This window comes from Ranitomeya variabilis, chromosome 2, assembly GCF_051348905.1.
Source record: "Ranitomeya variabilis isolate aRanVar5 chromosome 2, aRanVar5.hap1, whole genome shotgun sequence".
NCBI lineage: Eukaryota > Metazoa > Chordata > Amphibia > Anura > Dendrobatidae > Ranitomeya > Ranitomeya variabilis.
This window is the reverse complement of record NC_135233.1, coordinates 622975818-622997329: the sequence shown is the minus strand read 5'-3', so window position 1 is coordinate 622997329 and position 21512 is coordinate 622975818. Positions and strand designations below refer to the sequence as shown.

The window sequence follows — 21512 nt, the reverse complement described above, 5'->3', positions numbered from 1 at the left end:
CCCCGCGCCACACCTACACAGAGGAGGGCGACCGGTGCCACACACCTACACAGAGGAGGGCGACCGATGCCCCCCGCCACACACCTACACAGAGGGCGACCGGTGCACCTTGCCACACACCTACACAGAGGAGGGCGACCGGTGCCCCCCGCGCCACACACCTACACAGAGGAGGGCGACCGATGCCCCCCGCCACACACCTACACAGAGGAGGGCGACTGATGCCCCCCGCGCCACACACCTACACAGAGGAAGGCAACCGGTGCCCCCCGCGCCACACACCTACACAGAGGAGGGCGACCGATGCCCCCCGCCACACACCTACACAGAGGAGGGCGACCGGTGCCCCCCGCCACACACCTACACAGAGGAAGGCGACCGATGCCCCCCGCCACACACCTACACAGAGGAGGGCGACTGATGCCCCCCGCGCCACACACCTACAAAGGAGGGAGACCAGTGCCCCGCCACATGCTTAGAGGTGAATGATCAGCGCCCCCCCAACACAGACTAGCAGGAGCCCGATGCTCGCACAGCTGGGGGTCCGCAGTCGTCGCTGTGTTTCGGTTTGAATGTCCATAATCTTGATATTTGGGGCTCTCCCAGGGTGCAGCCCCCCCATTCCTGCTGCAGTGGGGGCTCAGACGCCTTCCCTTCAGGTTCCCGCTGCAATGAGCACAGACTGGGGCACAGATCTAATCTTTCACTCTCCAGGGTAAAAAGTACCTTCACACACAACGATTTCGTTAACGATATCGTTGCAACGTCACGCTTTTTTGTGACGTAGAAACGATCCCGCTAACGATCTCGTTATGTGTGACAGCGACCAACGATCAGGCCCCTGCTGGGAGATCGTTGGTCGTAGGGAATGATCAGGACCTTTTTATTTGGTCGCTGATCACCCGCTGTCATCGCTGGATCGGCATGTGCGACGCCGATCCAGCGATGTGTTCACTTGTAAGCAGGGTAAACATCGGGTTACTAAGTGCAGGGCCGCGCTTAGTAACCCGATATTTACCCTGGTTACCATTGTGAAAGTTTTAAAAAAAAAAAAAAAACACTACATACTCACATTCCGATGTCTGTCACGTCTCCCGCCGTCAGCTTCCCGCACTGACTGTCAGTGCCGGCCGTAAAGAAGAGCACAGCAGTGACGTCACCGCTGTGCTCGGCTTTACGGCCGGCGCCAACACAGTCGATAGATAAGAGATAAGCAGCGCCCCGACGGCGCCCCCGTCGATCCATCACACTCCATATAAGAGATAATTTGTGCCCCCCCGACAATCCATCACTTTTCAGATAAGCGGTGCCCCCCGACGATCCATCACACTCCAGATAAGAGATAAGCGGCGCCCGCTCCCCCCACAGATCCATCACTCTCCAGCCAAGAGATAAGTCGTGCCCCCTCGACGATCCATCACACTCCAGATAAGCGGCGGCTGCTGATGGACACATTTATTGTCAGCTCCTGTATGTACAAGAAGAGTAGAAATGGTAGAAACCTCGCTGAGCGCTGGATTATGGGGAGGGGACCCTGTAATAATAAAGTGGAGGGTCCGGGGCCGCTCAGCCCTGCAGATTAGGGGGCGGCCATCACTCACGGTCCATGGATCCGTCCTCTCTGGCACCAGAACCGACACAAACATGGCGGAAACTTTATGGAAACAGTCACCGGATGTTGTAAAATCAGATAAAAATCAAAATGGGGTCCGCACCTCGGAGACCCTCCGGGCCCACGACTTATATTGCTTCTTTGATCTGGTGGCAGAGTAGGGGGGGGGGGGTCCCCCCTCAGGTCTCCATGGTAACTGCAGCTGAATGAGACCACCCTCTGACTGCATAAAGACATCAGTGATAAGTGTCGGTGCAGCAGGTGGGCCCCCGGGGGCCACACTCACCTGCTGGCATTAGGAGCCGTTTCCTTCACATTCCATACAACCAATGAATAAACCCCAGACCCCTGTGGGACCCCTGGCCGCGGCATTAACCCCTCCTGCTCAGTAGCCCAGCTCAATGTCTTCCTTCCTGCGCCTCTGTGTGAACAGGGAGCTGAAGGGGTAGAGTTTGGCTTTGGCCTGGAACCTCTGACCGGCGATCTCGATCTCGTACTCCCCACGGTTGATGAACTCGGGGGTGATGGGGTTAGGGCTGTGGATGAACCCCAGACACACGTGTCGCCCCAGGGTGTAGCTATAGGCACTGCTGGTGGTCTTGCCCACATGCTCCCCATTGCGGTAGATGGGCTCCCCCCACCAGGGCCACAAGTCCAGGTCCGTGTCGTGGTCCTCCAGGATGAACATTGTAAATCGCTTCATTATCCCCTCGTCCCGCTGCCGCAGCAAAGCGTCGTGGCCGATGAAGTCGTAGCCCTGGGGGAGGGGAAGAGAGAGCGGTTACACCGTTCGACCCCCCACCACGTCCCTAAAAGCGTGCAGGGCTGAAAATGCGCATCAGCCGCACTGGACGGTGACGGACCATGATCATGCACGCCGTCTGTCGCCCGCGCCGTCAGGGTCTCATCTACCTTGTCCAGCTTCACCCGGAACTCCCGGCCACACTCCAGCGGCGTGGTGAAGGCGTCCAGGTCCTGCCCCCAGAAGGCGAAGAACTTCTCGATGCGCAGGCTCCGCAGGGCGTAGTAGCCGGCGTTGCGGATGCCGTATTTCTGGCCCACGCTCATGATCTCATTGTAGACATGCAGTGCGTACTGTGAGGGGAGACATCAGGAACGTCACGGGTATAATGACACCTCCATGTACCGGGGCCTGGCTGCTCACCTCGATGGGAATGTAGAGGGTGAAGCCCGGCTCGCCCGTGTGCGTCATACTCATCACCCGGATGCCGTTGGCGTACCCCACACTCATCTCCTGCAGGAAAGGCAGAACGCGCAGGATGAGGCTGCGCCAGGGCCGACGGGTGGACCGCAGCGGGCGACGGGGTCACTAACCTTACAGAATAAGGTCGGGAAGTGGTCCGGGCTCATCGGGGCATAGGACAGCTCCGACAGCACATCCATAGCGCGGGGACCAATCAAATTTAAAGCTGCAAGACAAAATGGCAAGGCTGACACCAGAGAGCACAAGCTCCGAGTGCTGCAGCGCCGGGTGATGTCTTCCTACCTGTGTATTTCCAGGTCACGTCTTCAAGAAACAAGTCACTGTCGCTCGGCCAATGCTGCTTCAGCCATGACCAGCAATGCACCTGCTGGTCTGTGGGGGAGATCATGAAAAAGCTACGGGACACAAAGGGTTAATGCTCCAACCAATGAGATTCACAGGGAAAGGAAAAGTGGAAAAACCCTTTAAATCCAAGATGTGGTCTGTGCAATACTAGGAAACGAACCTTACTTACCCCAAGGTCTCTGACGCGGACCACCAGTCTGAGCAGTGATGTCACAACTACAGCGAGTGACCACTGCAGCCAATCACTGAGCTCAGCAGGACGCCTACATCTGCATCATCACTACAGCCAAGTGATTGGCTGCAGTGGACACGTGCTGTAGTCATGACCATAGTGCTGCAGCCGCCTGAACAAGCAGCGGGGGGAAGATGGAGACAGCGGTGAACCAGCAGGGGGAGCGTAGAACATCAGGGGATGGCGAAAACACAGCGGTGAACCAGCAGGGGGCGTGTAGAACATCGGGGGGGGGGGGATTTAAGATGGAGACAGCGGTGAACAAGCAGGGGGCGAGTAGAACATCAAGGGAAGGCAGAAACACAGCGGTGAACCAGCAGGGGGCGTGTAAAGTTCACTCTTCTATTTTTTTCACATTTGGTGCCTTAAGCTGAAGATGGAAAACCCCTTTAAAGGTGGCGTCCAGACACTGAGGTCTGACTGCTGCACCTCACATCACACATTCAGCACCAACACAAGCAGAACATCAGCCATGGAGGCTGCAGGGACCAGACTCGCATCCTGGGGGCTCAGCGCTAGGAAACAGTACGGCCACATAGCTCAGGACCCCCGATGACGCCCGGCTTACAAATAACTGCTGACATCATCTCTGAATGATCGGATGCCCCCGTTACATCTGTGGTCAGCAGAAACCTGACAGCATCCAACCCCGGGGAAGCCATCACTACAGGGTGCAGGGCCCACATAGGAGAAGCCATTCCCTACAGCTCACCATGGTCCACAGCCGCTGTCACATGACAAGACCACCCTTACCTGCGTTTCTGGAGTCGCACCACACTGCAGTCATTCTCATATCCTCCGCGCTCATTCAGCATCCCGGTGTGAACAATGTGACCCACAGGAACGTCCACATCATTGGAGAGGAGATACTGCAGGGTGTCCAGAGCCTGATCCCCCGGAGACTGGAGACGAGACACAAGATGTTACCGGGACAGAGCCGTGTCATCATAAGGATACAGAGACTGTGCGAGAAGAGGCCGAGGAGACCCCCGAGAGGAGACGCAACACTGCCAGAAGGATGCCAGGAGGAGACACGACACAGCCAGAGACATGAGAGGAGCCTGATCCCTGGGGACTGGAGACGAGACACAAGATGTTACCGGGACAGAGCCGTGTCATCAGGAGAGTACAGAGACTGCGCGAGCGGAGGCCGAGGAGACCCCCGAGAGGAGACGCAACACTGCCAGAAAGACGCCAGGAGGAGACACGACACAGAGATGAGAGGAGCCTGATCTCCGGGGACTGGAGACGAGACACAAGATGTTACCGGGACAGAGCAGTGTCATCAGGAGAGTACAGAGACCGCACGATAGGAGGCCGAGGAGACCACCGAGAGGAGACGCAACACTGCCAGAAGGACGCCAGGAGGAGAGCCTGAGACCTGAGAGGAGACCCCACACTGCCAGAAGGACGCCAGGAGGAGACCCCCACACAGCTAGAGAGACGAGAGGAGCCTGATGCCCCGGGGACTGGAGATGAGACACAAGATGTTACCGGGACAGAGCCGAGTCATCAGGAGGATACAGAGACCGCACGATAGGAGGCAGAGGAGACGCGGAGGCCGAGGAGATACCGAGAGGAGGCGCAGAGCACGAGAGGAGGCTAAGGAGACGCCGAGCACGAGAGGAGGCCGAGGAGACGCTGAGAGGAGGCGCCGAGCACGCAGAGAGGAGGCCGAGGAGACGCCGAGCACGCAGAGAGGAGGCCGAGGAGACGCCGAGCACGCAGAGAGGAGGCCGAGGAGACGCCGAGCACGCAGAGAGGAGGCCGAGGAGACGCCAAGAGGAGGCGCAGAGCACGAGAGGAGGCCGAGGAGACACCGAGAGTAGGCGCAGAGCACGAGAGGAGGCTGAGGAGACGCCGTGCACACAGAGAGGCGCAGGGCACACAGAACTCACGCTGATCTCAAACTTGGTGAAGGACGACATGTCTATGACACACACGGCCTCCTTGCAGCACTTCACCTCGGAGCCCACGATATCAAACCAGTCCGGCTTGTAGAAGGTTTTGCTCTGATCCAGAGACAGTAGATCTGTGGAGGAAGGTGGAGCAGGGTTACAACATGGAGGCTTCATCCTAGCAAGGTTTTAAGGCCTCACACTCAGTGGATGCTCCTGACCTTTCCCAGGGGGGATAAAGTACTTGGCCCTCTCAAATCCATGCTTCTCCATCCATCGGGCACCCTGAGCATCCAGACGGTCGTAGAGGGGGGAGGTACGCAGCTGTCGCCCGGTCTGGAAGTCCCAGCGTGGCACCTTCAGGTCATAGATGAGCGCTGCAGCGGAGGAGAGCACAGAGGATGGGTGTAAGGGTCCATCAGAGCTCAGGTCCAGGACATAATCACTGGCCAGCACTCACGCATGACCTCCATCACTCTGTGCCGCAGGAAGGTCCGGCTGCTCTGCAGGGCTCCAAAGCGCTTGATGTCCAGGGGCCACACATTATCTTGTGGGTAACCGTAAACCATCCACTCTGCGAGGAACCTGAGAGAAGAAGCATAGACGGTGGTCTCAGACAGGGAAGTCAATCTCTCAGTTGGTGGCAGTGTGGGGGAACTTACTTTCCAGCTCCTCCTCCAAGAGAGCAGCCCTGGGAGTTCATTCCGGCAAGTGTGAAGTATCTCAGAAGGGTCGGACTCTCCCCCATCACACAGCGCATGTCCGGAGTGAAGGATTCTGGGCAGTTGACAAGACGCAGGATCTCCAGCGCCTCCAGGGACGGCATCCGGCGCAGCAGAGCACTGAGCAGCGGTTCTGCAGTGAGACCCCCACAAGTACAGCAACTAAGAAATACCCCTTTCTAGAAGGGGCCTCTCATAGGGTCATTCCCAAGATAGTAGGTTATCCCCTATTCAGTGGGGATAACACAGAACACTGGGGGTCTGCAGAGCCCCATCTTACAAGGGGTGGAGGTGCACATGCTCCATCTCTGCGCCAATCACTGTCCATGGGACTGACAGAGCGCTGTGCTGGGCCCTCTCTGACAGTCCCATACACAATGAATGGAGGAGACGTCGCACGCCATCTCGGGTCGGTATAAGACCGGGCCGCACAGCCCTGGACCCCAGAGCCCGCTGTACCTGGGATTGCGGGGTATTCCAGAGGTCTGAAACCAGTAATCTGCAAGTTATCCGCTATCCCTTTAACTCTGTCCAATGATTATACAGAGATGATCAGCGACAATTACTGACCAAGTCCATCTTACCAAAGTGATCCCAGTCCTCCTGCAGATTCTGGATTTCCAGCTGATTGCGGCCCTCTGTAAAGATTGGTTTGGGGTTTTTCTCAAAGCCTCCAGAGAGAATACCACCTTGCCAGCTGCGGATGTAAATCCTGCCATCAGGGTCCACAACACCTAGAGACAGGGGCAAAGGGCAAGGTCCTGACTACAGCCGGCCATACTGGACCTGTGTATGGGGTGAATTCCCCTGTGAATTCCCCTGTGAATTCTGCCATCCTTAATTACCACGACTGATCATATAGAGATAAAGGGCGCCGCACCGGACCCTCGCTATCCTGTATAAGATATAACGTGCACTCCTGGGACATGAGGACCCCTGAACACCCCCACAGACAGAAGTAACCCTGCAGTGTACAGTCAGCAAGCTGCACGTACTTGGCGTGGTATCCTGCAGCGGCGTGCGCAGAGGACGGGTCAGGAGGTAGAAGTGCTCGCAGGCATGAAGAGGAATACTGACCGGCTCCTCGTTGGACAGACCGAGCTCGTAGGCCCACTGCAAGAGAAGCAAAGGTAAGAACACGAGCTTAGGACGCAGACCGGGCGATGAACCGCGGCAGCGAGGAGTCATAAAGCCTCATTCACTGGAGTGAAAACTGCAGAGTACACCGTGGCCGACTGACCCGCTAATGACCAAAAGACCCGGAATACACAGCAGACACCACGGCCGACTGACCTGCTAATTACCAAAAGACCCGGAGAACACAGCCGACACCATGGCCGACTGACCCGCTAATGACCAAAAGACCCAGAATACACAGCAGACACCACGGCCGACTGACCCGCTAATTACCAAAAGACCCAGAATAGACAGCCGACTGACCCGCTAATCATGGCTGTGGAGTCGGAGTTAGTTTTGGTTGGAGTCGGAGTCGGTAGAAATGTACCAACTCCGACTCCAGCTTTAAAAAAAAAAAACAAAGTGTATTAATATTTCATAATTGAACTTTCATATGAATTTTATAAATGTTACTCAAATATATATGTTCTATCAAACTATGAACAACAGTGATAAGCAGTTCTGCTGGAGATAGAGACATTTCTTACTTCGTGTGTGTCACTGTTCTCCACTGCCCTTATCTAATCTTATACTTGGTTAAAGGTACCGTCACACTCAGTGACGCTGCGGCGATATAGACAACGAGCCGACCTAAACTAGATCGCTGGAGCGTCGGTGTTTAGGTCGCTGTAGAGACGTCAAACACAGCAACTCCAGAACGATGCAGGAGCGATCCAGTGACGTAACGGCGACTCACTTCCCGTTCTCGCTGGTTGTTAGCTCCATGTCAAACAGCCAGAGTGTACCGACTGGCTAGAAGGAGACGCTGCGACGCCCACTATGCTCGTTGCTGGCGTCGTTGCTTTTGATGTCAAACATGACGATACACGCCGACCTGGCGAAGAAATAAATTTCTGGACTTCTAGCTCCGACCAGCGATGGCACAGCGGGATCCAGATCGCTGCTGCGTGTCAAACACAACGAGATCGCTATCCAGGATGCTGCAACGTCACGGATTGTTGTCGTTCTCTTTGCAAAGTTGCTCAGTGTGACGGTACCTTAACCTCATGCTGCCCCAACCCCCCTACTTACAATGTATGAAACCGAAAGTGAAAATGTGTTGCAAATTCTTAGTAGTAAAGCTCCTCTAGACTAGATGTTTACTAGGTGTGCGTCTTCCAAGCATCTCACAGCTGCTACTCAGAAGAGGAAGACTGTAAGAAGTATTATCCTTTCAACAAACTTTGCATCAGTTAACTATGAGTACATGAGGAATAACAGTATTACTGACCACTATATCAGTTGTACGACCTGGCAATAATTTTGTACAATTGTTTTTAAGAAAAACAATTGTCATTTGGATTGTGAATGCAGAATTAAAAACCTGAGAATGTCAAAGAAGCGTCACATTAAATCAGCTGTATTTGAACATTTCACCATCACTCAAGATAGAAAACATTATGTCTGTCAGTGTATGACAAATGAGCCAGACAAAAACAAATGCTGTGAAGGCAAGACCAGTGCATATTCAGGCAAAGATAAAAATGCTCCTACCAGAGCTTCTAATCTAAAGAGACATTTACAGCGCTTTCATCCAGAAGTACTGAAAGCAGTGGATGAGAAAGACTGCATCCAAACCAATGAACCAGTGCCCAGCTCTTCCAGCCAAACAAAGGAGCAGAGAACTTTGCAGCCATCAGTTGCAAGATATTTTGTCAGTGACAAAGTTACTGTGACAATGACAGAGCAAGTTCTTTCTGTCGTAACTGACAATGCTTCAAATATGATAAGTACTATTAAGATAATGAAAGAGTAATGATGGTGACCAGCAGCTAGAAGAACATTCTGGGTCCACAGACACAGAAATGTTTGAAATAGAGGAACACAGTATTGTAACTGAGGAGCAAACTGAAGTTGCTTCGGATGAACAGCAACATGATAGTTTAGATGATCTTGTTGAAACTGTGTCAATACGTTCTTTCATTCATCACATGCGCTGTGTTGTGCATACGCTACAGCTGGCTATAAGAGACAGTCTGCAAGAAGGACATGCTGCTGCACTGATTGGCAAGGTGAGAAAGCATTAAGCTACTTACGGGTAGCGGCATTTTTCGGAGGCCCATGACAGCACTACGAGAGAGGGGATCCGCCCTTCAGGAACAGGAAACCTACAGATACAAAAGGGCGGCACCTCTCCCCTGCATCAGTTGTATATTAGAGCCTGAGAGGACTACCGTGGTTAGTAGCACACAATATTATATACAGTTTATATACAAAATTAATCCATTGTATTATAACTAGATACCACACGTGAGATCTATATATCTCATTATAAACATTATAGGAAGTGCAACCCCCACGTGAAAAGGGAGGGAACTAAGGGTGCTGTCATGGGCCTCCGAAAAATGCCGCTACCCGTAAGTAGCTTAATGCTTTATTCGGACTCCCACGACAGCACTACGAGAGAATTACAGAGATGTAAAACTACCTTAGGGAGGGACTATAGCTTGTAGCACCCTTAACCCGAAGGTGAGATCAGAGGAGAACCCCAAGTCCAACCGATAGTGTTTGAAAAAGGTGGAAGGGGACGACCACGTAGCTGCCTTACATATCTGGTCGATTGATACTCCAGATCTTTCCGCCCAGGATGTAGCCATGGCCCGGGTGGAATGCGCCCTCAGATTCTGTGGAGCCGGACCTCCACCTGCAGTATAAGCCAGAGAGATAGTCTCCCTAATCCACTTCGCTAGTGTGTATTTCGATACTCTAAGCCCTTTCCTAGGACCTTGGAAGGATAAAAATAACGCATTATCTCTCTTCCAAGCGTCAGTGACTGCGATATATTCTAACAGGCATCTCCTAACATCTAACGTATGGAGTAGTTCTTCCTTAGTATTAGAAGGATTAGGGAGAAATGATGGTAACACTATCTCCTGTGATCTGTGAAAATGTGAGGCCACTTTTGGCAAATAGGCTGGGTCCGGTTTTAGGACTACTCTGTCCTGTAGAAACTCTGTATAAGGGGAGAGTCTAGAAAGCGCTTGTATGTCCCCTACCCTACGAGCAGATGTTATTGCTACTAAAAATGCTGTTTTGAGGGACAATAATTTAACTGAGGCTGAATGTAAGGGCTCAAACGGTTCTCTAGTCAAGGCTGAAAGGACTAGGTTGAGATCCCAAGGCACCGACCTGTTCTTGTGTATAGGTCTAGCTCTACTAGAAGCTTTTATAAACCTTGATACCCAATAATTATTAGCAATGTTACAAGAAAACAGGGCCCCTAGGGCTGATACTTGTACTTTCAACGTACTTGTAGATAGATTTAGCTCTAACCCTTACTGCAGGAATTCTAAAATCTGGTTAATTGGTATCCCTTCTTCGATTTTAAAATCTGAAGAGGCCAGGAACTTCCTCCAGGTTCTAGAGTAGATATTTGTTGTTATATGTTTTCTACTCTTCATAAGGGTATCAATTAAATTTGGGGAAAATCCTCTGTTTTTTAACAACGACCTCTCAAACTCCATGCCGTCAAATGAAGCCCCTTCACTTGCGGATGGCTGATCGGACCTTGATGGAGTAAATTTGGAATGTCCGGGAGTACCCAGGGGTCTTCCACCGACATGGTCCTGAGTCAGGCAAACCAAGCCCTTCTGGGCCAGAACGGGGCGACCAGTATGACCCTTGCTCGGTCCTCCCTTATCTTCCTGACCACAAGAGGTAATAGACCCAGCGGGGGTAAGGCATAAGCCAATTAGAAATCCCATTTGATCAGGAAAGCATCCACTGCCAACGGATTCTCCCTGGGATTTAGGGAACAGAACTGTTTTGTTTTTCTGTTGTCCCTGGTGGCAAACAGGTCCACCTCTGGATGACCCCACATGTGGACAATCTGATTGAAGAGGTCTCTGTTCAGAGACCATTCCCCTTGTTTTAAGGTGTTGCGGCTTAGAAAGTCTGCTTTTATATTTTCTTTCCCCCTTAAATGCAGTGCAGTTAAAGATAGTAAATGGCTCTCTGCTGTCTGGAGCAGGCGGTCCGCTACTTCCATCAGAGATTCGGAATGTGTTCCACCCTGGTGATTTACGTAGGCCACTGCCACCTGGTTGTCGGAGAGGATCTTGACATGGTGACCCTGTAGATACACGAGGAGTTCCTTAACTGCCAATTCAATTGCCATTAACCCTCTCTGATTATAAGAGGCTGACGTTTGGGGGTCCCATAGCCCTTGAACTACGATGTCACCCATGTGTGCCCCCCACCCCGTAGGGCTGGCGTCTGTTATTACACGAGTCACATGCGTCACCCAGGGAACTCCTGCTGACAGATTGTCTTCTTCTAGCCACCATCTGAGAGAAGTAAGAACTACAGGACTTAACGTCACCTGACCCTGCAAGGACCCCTGTAAGGCTCTATCATTATCCAGAACCTCAAACTGCAAAGGTCTGGTATGGAATTGGGCCCAACGGACAGCGGGAATACACGAAGTTAGGGATCCTAACAGTGACATAGCCTGTCTAAGGGTCATGGACGGTCTATTAATCGCCTTTAACACCTGTTGTTGAATGTGGAGCAATTTATCAGGTGGAAGACAGCATTGTTGGGTCTCTGAATTTAATAACAGTCCAAGGAATCTCTGAATTTTTAGGGGCTGTAAACGGGATTTCTCATAATTTATAATCCAGCCCAGACGTTCTAGTTTGGTCGTAGCGGTCTTTGCTTGTGAAAGGCAATGATCTGCTGAATTTCCCACAATAAGGAAATCATCCAGATAAGGAAAAATGAGGATATTGAATTCCCGTAAATGCGCCATAACCTCAGCAACTACTTTAGTAAACACCCTAGGTGCTGCTGAAATGCCGAAGGGAAGGGCTCTAAATTGAAAATGACGAACAATTCCCTCTATAGATACCGCAACCCTTAGGAACCTCTGGAAGTTCTCATGGATAGGTATATGATAGTATGCATCCTTTAGATCTACAACTACCATGAAGCAGTGTTTGAACAACATCTTTATTGTAGAACTGATTGACTCCATTTTAAAGGTTTTATTAACCAGGAACTCATTAAGGGACTTAAGATTAATGATAGTTCTAAATGATTTATCTGGTTTCTGAATCAGAAATAGAGGAGAGTAGAACCCTCTTCCTCTTTCTGAATCTGGGATTTCAATCAGCACTTTTTTAGGACAAATTCATGACTTCTGCTTCCAAAGCTGTCTGTTCAACAGTGGAGGAACGTAAGGGGGTTAATTTAAATTTATCACGAGGCCAGTGATTAAACTCCAGTCTCAGACCGTCTGATATAATGCCTCGGACTCAGTCACTATTTGTGATGTCAGACCATGCGGAAGAGAAGGCTGCCAATCTCCCTCCCACAGGGATTGCTAGTCATTGGTCTGGCTTTTTACGTTCTTTTGAGGAACGGCGAAACATGTAGCCCGTACATCTCCTGCGTCTATCCTCCCATCTAAAATTATCTCTAGAAGGTGAGGATACGCGTTTTCTTCCGCGGCCAAATCTCCTTCTATTGAAAGGACGACGGTAAGATGCTGATGCCAAATTAGGGAACTTCTTCTTATCATCCCCTGCTTTCTCAAGCAACTCATCCAGAGTTGGCCCGAAGAGATATTCCCCCTTGCATGGGATAGCGCAGAGCTTGGACCTTGATTGAATGTCACCAGACCAACACTTCAACCATAAGGCTCTACGAGCCGCGTTGGTAAGTCCTGCTGCTCTGGCCGCCATTCTGACCGAATCTAATGAAGCGTCTGACAGGAAGGCCGCAGCATCTTGAATTACCGGGAGCGCATTCAGGATTGTATTCCTGGACGCGCCTTCCTTAAGTTGTGACTCCAACTGATCGAGCCAGACCATTAAAGATCTGCCTGTACATGTTGCGGCCACCATCTCCCAGGTACCTTTAAGGAAGGTGTCTGCCTTCCTATCAAGCGGATCTTTAAGGGTCCCCATATCCTCAAATGGTAATGAGGCTTTTTTGGATGCCTTCTCCACCGCAGCATCTAGCTTAGGGGCCTTGTCCCAGGTATCAACGGCTGCATCCTCAAAGGGACACCTGCGTTTTAACGCTGGTGGTAATGAGCCTTTCTTCTCCGGTTTCTTCCACTCTCGGAGAATCAAATCCTGAACTTTATCAATCACCGGAAAAGATCTACGTCTCTTATGGTCTAATCCGCTGAACATTATTTCCTGTCTGGAAGGTTGCGTTTTAGGCTCTTCCAGGCCCATCGTACCCCTGACTGATTTAACTAATTTATCAACTCGGTCCAGAGGTAGACAAAATCGGCCAGAGTCCTCTTCTGATGACGAGGAAGAGGGAATAGAGCCATAGGAACATTCTTCTCTTTCTTCCTCCGAAGAATCAGAGATTAAGGGAGTTTTATGTTTTGAACTTCCCGCCTGGGAAAGAGACCGCAGGGATTCCTTTACTTCCATACAGATCATCTCCTTTAAGTTAGCCGTACTCACAGATTCTTCCGCTACCTAGGGGAGGACAATAAGGGTGATACCTTCTATCAGACCTGATGTCACTTAACCCCTACCACACCTGTAGACCTCACCGTCTGCTGTATACAGGGGGCACATAATTTTTTTGGACAAGAATCTGGTAAAGGGATTCGACATAGGGCGCACTCCTTATGTTTCGTCTTTGTACTTTTCTTCCCCTAGAATGACAAAGTATAAGGGTCACTGAGTGAACATTCACATAGATCACTTACCAGCGTACGCCAAAGAAAGGTACCGGAACACGAGGGGGTTCTTTCCCAGTCGAAGCTCTCGATCCCTGCTTGGACGAGCTTTTACGGCTGGACTGGTCACTTCTGACATGCTTCTTCTCCAAGGGCTTCTGTCGCACATCATCCAGTAGCTGAGGCTGCTGCTCACCATCACTCTCCATGATGAAGATGTGGCCAAAAGCAGGGCTCTAAATCCGACACCTGCTTAAATCCCCCTGGATTCCGGTCAGCAGGGTGCCTGGCGCCATCCCATTGGTTTCTGCTGACCAGACTGCAGCTGGGAGGTCAGCGGTAGCTAATGAGGAATCCGGCCTCCAGGATCGATGGGCGCCGCCATCTTGGATAGACTGCGCATGCGCAGCCATCCAGTAACCCGGAAGCACCCGCTGACTCCGCCCCCGGCAGCAGCGCTCCGGTCGGCGTCCATCTCCCGACGCCGCCACCCCACCACACCGCTGCACCGCCGCATGGACCGAGGGGGGCGGCTATACTTACCGATGCCAGCACATAATGGAGATCAGGAATCCTCCGGACCCTGCTCCCTGCTGCAACACGCCACCGACGTGCAGTCCACCCAGGACCACCGTGGCGTCTCCAGGGACATCCGCACCGGCCGAGGTAGGAGACCCCCCCGCTACCAGATTCGGCCGGCCGGCCTGGGATCCATAGGATTCATCTGTAGGATCCTGTCCCTCCAGGAACAGGAAACCAACTGATGCAGAGGAGAGGTGCCGCCCTTTTGTATCTGTAGGTTTCCTGTTCCTGAAGGGCGGATCCCCTCTCTCGTAGTGCTGTCATGGGAGTCCGTATAAAATTGGCTACTGTTGCCAGAACCCCTAAAGTTGACTCAATTTTGAAGAGACGTGCTGGAAAAGGGGCAATTATTGATCAAGCCACACGATGGGGCAGTACTTACTTAATGATTCAGCGCTTGGTTGAACTGAAAACCTTTCTTGTAGACATGGCTAACCCTCAACTGACGCTAAATGAAAGTCAGTGGAATCAGGTGACTGAGCTGGAAAAATTGCTAGAGCACCCATTTACAGTGACTAAAAAATTACAAGCAGAGGACTTAACTCCAGGTATTTTCTTAAAGCAGTGGAAGAACCTGATGTTTCGCCTGTCCCAAAGAGGAGGGTTAATTGCAAGTGGCATTGCTACATCAATGAAACGGAGAGAGGAGCTACTATTACAAAATAACATTCTTTTGGCAGCTGTTTATGTAGACCCAATGCATCGGATTCTTCTAGATGATCAACAGCTAACTAAAGGAAAAGAAGCTCTGTTTGAAATAGCAGTAAGGATGAAAGGGTTGCAGAACAGTCAGGAGGAACAAGAAGAATTTGGTCGTCCTGCCACATCTTCACCCTCATCAACTGATGAAGAATTTCATTTCGAAAAATATTTGGATCACAAGGACCGTGCAAAGCGTTCCCGCATAGAAGAGTCGTCATCCCCATCAAAGAACACAGCCAGTACATTTCAGCAGAATTTTTCATGTGCACTAAAAAAATTGAGAAATTTGACCGTCAAAAATAACAGTGCAACAAGCGATTCCTCTGTATCCTGACATTGTCAGAGATGTTGCCCGAGTGGTTACTGCTTTGCCACCAACCCAAGTTAGTGTAGAGAGGTTGTTCTCTGCTCTCAAAATAATTAGATCAGATTTGAGGGCATCCATGAAGGAGGATCTGACAGAGGCAATACTTTTTCTGATGACAAATTTATAGATTTCTTCTTATTAACTGCATAACAGTGTTTATTGCATATTTACTTACAAGAGTTTAGAAAAGTTTCTAAAAGTTATTTGCTATATTCTAATAAATATAGTTTTTGCTGTAAGTGGTCTGATTACTTATATGATGGTGAGAAACAGAATAAGCACGATGTTAATATTTTACAACAGTAAATTTATTGTTACGAATTGGCCATTTATGAAGGAGTCGGAGCCAGAGTCGGAACCTGATAAAATCCAGAAGTCGGAGTCGCAACTGTGGCTTACCGACTCCACAGCCCTGCCACTAATGACCAAAAGACCCGGAGTACACAGCCGACACCGCGGCCGACTGACCCGCTAATGACCAGAAGACCCAGAATACACAGCCGACACCACGGCTGACTGACCCACTAATGACCAAAAGACCCGGAATACACAACCGACACCGCGGCAGACTGACCCGCTAATGACCAAAAGACCGGATTACACAGCCGACACCGCGGCCGACTGACCCACTAATGACCAGAAGACCCGGAGTACAAAGCCGACACCGCGGCCGACTGACCCGCTAATGACCAGAAGACCCGGAGTACACAGCCGACTGACCCGCTAATGACCAGAAGACCCGGAATACACAGCCGACACAGCGGCCGACTGACGCACTAATGACCTGAAGACCCGGAGTACACAGCCGACAAATACTGAGTGAGCCCAGTATATACCATATCCACCAAGAGCCCGCTCTCTTCATCCCTGTTGTATCGCTGTGACTGGACGGATACAGGGCACCGCACTGATCCACTGTAACAAAGCTGCAGAACAGAAGGTTAGTGCAGTGCAGAGTTTCGCTCTAGCGCTGTGTATCCGGATACATTAGGAGCCGGATGAAGTCAGGGCAGGTTGTCAGCCCCCGAACAGGAAAATGCTCCGGTTAGTAGACGATTCTGCCAGCACTCCCCGCTAGCTCTGCTTAGCGCCCTCGGTAGCAGCCATGGCGGGCGCTTGGAGCAAGTGACACAGGGTTGGTTATAGCCCCCCAGGGGCATTATCAATAACAGTCTCCAGGAGATGGCTGCCCTATTATTGGGGCTACCGGCCCCCATTACCTGGCCTGCGCAGTTCACAAAGTACTCGCACTCGATCTGCCCGCGGTCGGTGTCCACGCCGCTCACGTGACCCCGCTCTATCAGGACGTGGTTGACGGCCGTGTGCTCATGGACCTGGACGCCTGCAGACAGCACAGCAGAGATGGGGTTATTAAACGGCCCTTACAATGATTCACCCCAAATGATAACGAGCCCCAACACAAGACCCCCGAGGGCAGAGCCCTGAGAGCACCCCCCAAAAGCAATCCCCTGAGAGCAGAGCCCCAAGAGCAGAGCCCCGAGAGCACACCCCCTAAGAGCAGAGCCTCCAAAAGCAGGGCCCCGAGAGCATGCCTCCCGAGAGCACGCCCCCCGAGAGCACAGCCCCCCAGAGCACAGCCCCCCAGAGCACAGCCCCCCGAAGCACAGCCCCCCAGAGCACAGCCCCCCGAGAGCAGAGCAACGAGAGAACACACCCCAAGAGCAGAGCCCCTGAGAGCAGAGCCTCCGAAAGCACAGCCCCCGAGAGCAGAGCCCCCGAGAGCACAGGCCCCGAAAGGAGAGCCCCCGAAAGCAGAGCCCGGCCAGCCACCTGCTCTCTTCTTCTCTTACCTTTACTCCGTGCCGCAGTAACCAAGGCCAGAGCCACGTCCGCTGTCGACACCACCGCGTCCTCGGGTACATACAAGGCTCCCACCAGATCATGAATATTAATCAGGGGGTGGAGCTCGCCAACCCGCCGTGGTGCAATGATTTCACACGGGATGTCCTTCATTCTATATATAAACAGCAAAGTGTTAATCTCAGCCTCAACAATAACAAAGATGGAGGCTGCGCCAACTCTCACCTCAACCGCGACATCATACGCCGGAGAGATATGAGCCGATCCTGGGTCTGCGCCAGCAAGATGGATCCCGTCCGCTTGTAGCCTGCAGGACACAATGAGCGGAAAGCATCAGCCCCATACAGGCCGGACCACCGCAGGGAGGTCACAGGTCACCATAATGGAAAGAGGACAGATTGGGGGGGGATTATAGGAGGTCACAGGTCACCATAACGTAAGGGGGACGGGGTGACTATAGGAGGTCACAAGTCACCATAACGTAAGGGGAACGGGGGTGTCAGGAATCCAACCGCACTGCCACCAATATGTCACGGTTCACAGGGAGGATATCTTTATCATCCCCACCACTCACACCAATTTGTCATGAACCGGAGCTGTTTGGTTGCCCCTTGTTCTTTCTGAAGGGGATTTATCTATATCCCACTTCCCAGTTCCGGTTTGGAACTTGCAGCTCTCTGGCGCCCCCCTTACCCTCAGGTCAGTCAGGGTACTGCTATGTACTGGCTATTGGGCATGCTGCAGCGAGGGTGATATAACTACTCCCACTCAGGCGGGAACAATAATTATCAACGCCGCAGTCGCTACAAAACCTCCCAAATGCACAGAACGAAGTATGCTGCCACCAGCTCCAATTTCTTACTTAATAACGGGTCCGGAGCCAACCCAGATTAGTAGCGTAATTCACTTCAGAGGATGCGACAGTTCATTATAGAGCAGGGGAGACAAGCTAGTAATTTTATATGTTACTCCAAAAAAGGTAGGCAGTGTTTACAGAGGTATAAAAAGATATTATAAAGGAGACAAGAATCATATGCACAATACAATCACAAATAAAATGGGATTAAAGTTAAAGAGGACACTTACATTGCGTTCAGATCATGTCATCTCATGGCTGGCCGTGTGCTGTGGGGGATGGGCAAGCATCCCATTAATAATTAAGAAATCGGAGCTGGTGGCAGCGGAATTTGTCCTGTGCATTTGGAAAGCTTTGTAGCATTGATAATTATTGTTCCCGCCTGAGTGGGAGTATGGGGGGAGGGGGATTATAGGGGATCACAATGTTTTATGGGGTGAGGGGGATTATAGGAGGTCACAATGACATATAAGGGAAGGGGATTATAGGAGGCTACAAAGATGGGAGAGGGATTATAGGAGGTCACAATGATGTATGGGGTGAGGGGGATTATAGGTCACAATGATGTATGAGGGAAGGGGATTATAGGAGGTCACAATAATGGGAGGCGGATTATAGGGGTCACAATGATGTATGGGGGGAGGGGGATCATAGGAGGTCACAATGATGGGAGGGGGATTAAAGGAAGGTGCAGAAAGTAGCAGAAAATCAAAAGAATGATCATGTCAATGTGCGGATGTGACACTTTCATTTCCTTCTCTCCAACTCAAAGCTCAAAAACATTAAAGTGACTGGACCGTAAAGAGTCAGTCCCATGTTCCACACGCAGGGGCATTTACTTGCAGTCCTGTCACTACGTCCGATGTCTGTCCAGTGTCAGATCACTATCCTGAAGGAAAATCACTAGAGCTCAGGGCAGACACTGATCAAGCAAGGAATTCTGGGAGATTTCAGCTGTTAAACTGCAGAATTCTGCTGTGTAATGGGGTCTCCACAATGCTGTATATAACGCACATCTCCACGGAGGATCACTAACCTGTAGGCACCCCGGTCTCTGCCTCCAGCTGCTGATAAAGCTTGTTGGAATAATCGGCCATTTCAGTCTCTATAGAAATATGTTTCACCGTACTCACAGCGCCGGCACAGAACCGCGTAGAGCCAGCGGCCAACCTGCAGAAACAGAGACGCTGAGAATGAGGGGTAGGGACACAGAAAACCCAGGGGAGCCAGTAATCACTGCTCATCACAAAAGATAAAGAGTTACCTCCTGTATTATACCCCAGAGAGGCACTCACAATTCTGCTGGTGCAGTCACTGTGTACATACATTACATTACTGATCCTGAGTTACATCCTGTATTATACTCCAGAGCTGCACTCACTATTCTGCTGGTGCAGTCACTGTGTACATACATTACATTACTGATCCTGAGTTACATCCTGTATTATACTCCAGAGCTGCACTCACTATTCTGCTGGTGCAGTCACTGTGTACATACATTACATTACTGATCCTGAGTTACATCCTGTATTATACTCCAGAGCTGCACTCACTATTCTGCTGGTGCAGTCACTGTGTACATACATTACTGATCCTGAGTTACATCCTGTATTATACCCCAGAGCTGCACTCACTATTCTGCTGGTGCAGTCACTGTGTACATACATTACTGATCCTGAGTTACATCCTGTATTATACACCAGAGCTGCAATCACTATCCTCCTGGTGCAGTCACTGTGTACATACATTACGGATCCTGAGTTAGCTCCTGTATTATACCCCAGAGCTGCACTCAATATTCTGCTGGTGCAGTCTCTGTACATACACGGCGGACCCTGTGCTTCCCTCCGGAGCTGCACTCCCTGTTCTGCTGGTGCAGTCTTACTGCATACACGGCGGACCCTGCGCTTCCCTCCGGAGCTGCGCTCCCTGTTCTGCTGGCGCAGTCTCAGTACATACACAGCGAACCCTGCGCTTCCCTCCCGAGCTGCGCTCCCTGTTCGGCTGGTACAGTCTCAGTACATACACGGCGGACCCTGCGCTTCCCTCCGGAGCTGCGCTCCCAGTTCCGCTGGTGCAGTCTCAGTACATACATGGCGAACCCAGCGCTGCGCTCCCTGTTCTGCTGGTACAGTCTCAGTACATACACGGCGGACCCTGTGCTTCCCTCCGGAGCTGCGCTCCCAGTTCGGCTGATGCAGTCTCAGTACACACACAGTAGACCCTGTGCTTCCTGCCGGAGCTGTGCCCATTGTTCGGCTGGTGCAGTCTCAGTACACACACGGCGGACCCTGTGCTTCCCTCCGGAGCTGCGCTCCCTGTTCGGCTGGCGCAGTCTCAGTACACACACGGCGGACCCTGCGCTTCCCTCCGGAGCTGCGCTCCCAGTTCGGCTGGCGCAGTCTCAGTACATACACGGCGGACCCTGCGCTTCCCTCCAGAGCTGCGCTCCCTGTTCGGCTGGTGGTCTCCGCACTCACCGTCCCTGCTCCAGTATGACTACGTCCTGCCAGCCCAGCCTGGTGAGGTGATAGGCCACAGATGCGCCCATGATGCCGCCTCCGCAGATCACCACCTGGGCACGCGGGGGCAGGCTCTGCGGCTCCGTGGAGGCCGTTCTCTGTGGGGGGCACAGTCTCCGCCAGCCGTGCCATCTCGCCGGCCCCCAGACGTCTGCCAGCAGCCGGGCGTGCATGGCGGCGACTCTGCGGGGAAGGGACACAGGCGTGAGCGGTGAGAGCGGCAGGGCTCGGCTCTAGGACATCATGGCGGCCCTGGCAACAGTTGCCACGGTGACAGCGGAGCCCTGGACCACACAGGACGTTATACGAGGGCTGTGACTCTCCGGACACACAGGGTCAGTACACACACAGAGGTCAGCGCCGCAGGGGGCGCCGCGCTCCAGGGTATCAGGCCTCCGGCCGCGTCCGGTCCATGCCCTGCTCTCCCCGGGGCTCAGTCACTTCTGACCTCTCCGCTTCCGGTGTTTCTCCCACTTATAAAAACGAGCTGACCGTCGGGAGACGCGTCCCGTCAGATGACGTCATGGCGCTAGCCAGTCAGCCAATCAGAGAGCGCCTCCCAGGACCGCCCCGCTCCTCTGTTTAGGTGACGCACATGGTCACCGAACAACCAATCAGCGAGCTAAAGGCGGTCTGATCAACAACCAATCACAGCACGGGGGCGGGAGCTAAGGAGTCCAGCGCTCCAGAGTCCAGGAGGAGACAGAAGACAGAGGAGGGAAGAAGAGAGACAGGAAGGAATGAAGGAGAGAGACAGGAAGGAGAGAGACAAGAGGAAGGAAGGAGAAGAGAGACAGGAAGGAGAC

At 52.0% G+C, this 21512-nt stretch overlaps 1 protein-coding gene across 3 annotated transcripts; it reads right to left on the bottom strand.

The window, feature by feature from the left end:
• Window positions 1-1440: 1440 nt before the first annotated feature.
• Window positions 1441-21272, bottom strand: PDPR (pyruvate dehydrogenase phosphatase regulatory subunit). 3 transcript variants are annotated; one of them, XM_077288916.1, is made up of 18 exons: window positions 21148-21272; window positions 20665-20889; window positions 19221-19354; window positions 17554-17635; window positions 17319-17482; window positions 16728-16849; window positions 7030-7147; window positions 6619-6768; window positions 5975-6167; window positions 5773-5897; window positions 5534-5689; window positions 5313-5446; window positions 4168-4316; window positions 3120-3232; window positions 2948-3042; window positions 2778-2867; window positions 2525-2707; window positions 1441-2369 (listed from the first exon to the last, which is right to left on the bottom strand). In XM_077288916.1, the coding sequence occupies exons 2-18, from the start codon at window positions 20877-20879 to the stop codon at window positions 1998-2000; spliced, it is 2595 nt and encodes an 864-aa protein (XP_077145031.1). In that variant the 5' UTR covers window positions 20880-20889; window positions 21148-21272; the 3' UTR covers window positions 1441-1997. The 3 variants fall into 3 exon arrangements, with proteins under 3 accessions (XP_077145031.1, XP_077145032.1, XP_077145030.1); XM_077288917.1 differs by having other exon boundaries at window positions 21155-21260; XM_077288915.1 differs by having other exon boundaries at window positions 21056-21194.
• Between the last annotated feature and the right edge of the window lie 240 nt (window positions 21273-21512).

Excerpts from the sequence above, each read along its gene's own strand:
- PDPR (XM_077288916.1), bottom strand. The coding sequence starts at position 20,879 with ATGCACGCCCGGCTGCTGGCAGACGTCTGGGGGCCGGCGAGATGGCAC. Across the intron at positions 5,690-5,772 it reads CAGAGTGATGGAGGTCATGC|CGCTCATCTATGACCTGAAG; the intron begins GTGAGTGCTGGC and ends CCTCCGCTGCAG. Across the intron at positions 3,043-3,119 it reads CGTGACCTGGAAATACACAG|CTTTAAATTTGATTGGTCCC; the intron begins GTAGGAAGACAT and ends TTTGTCTTGCAG.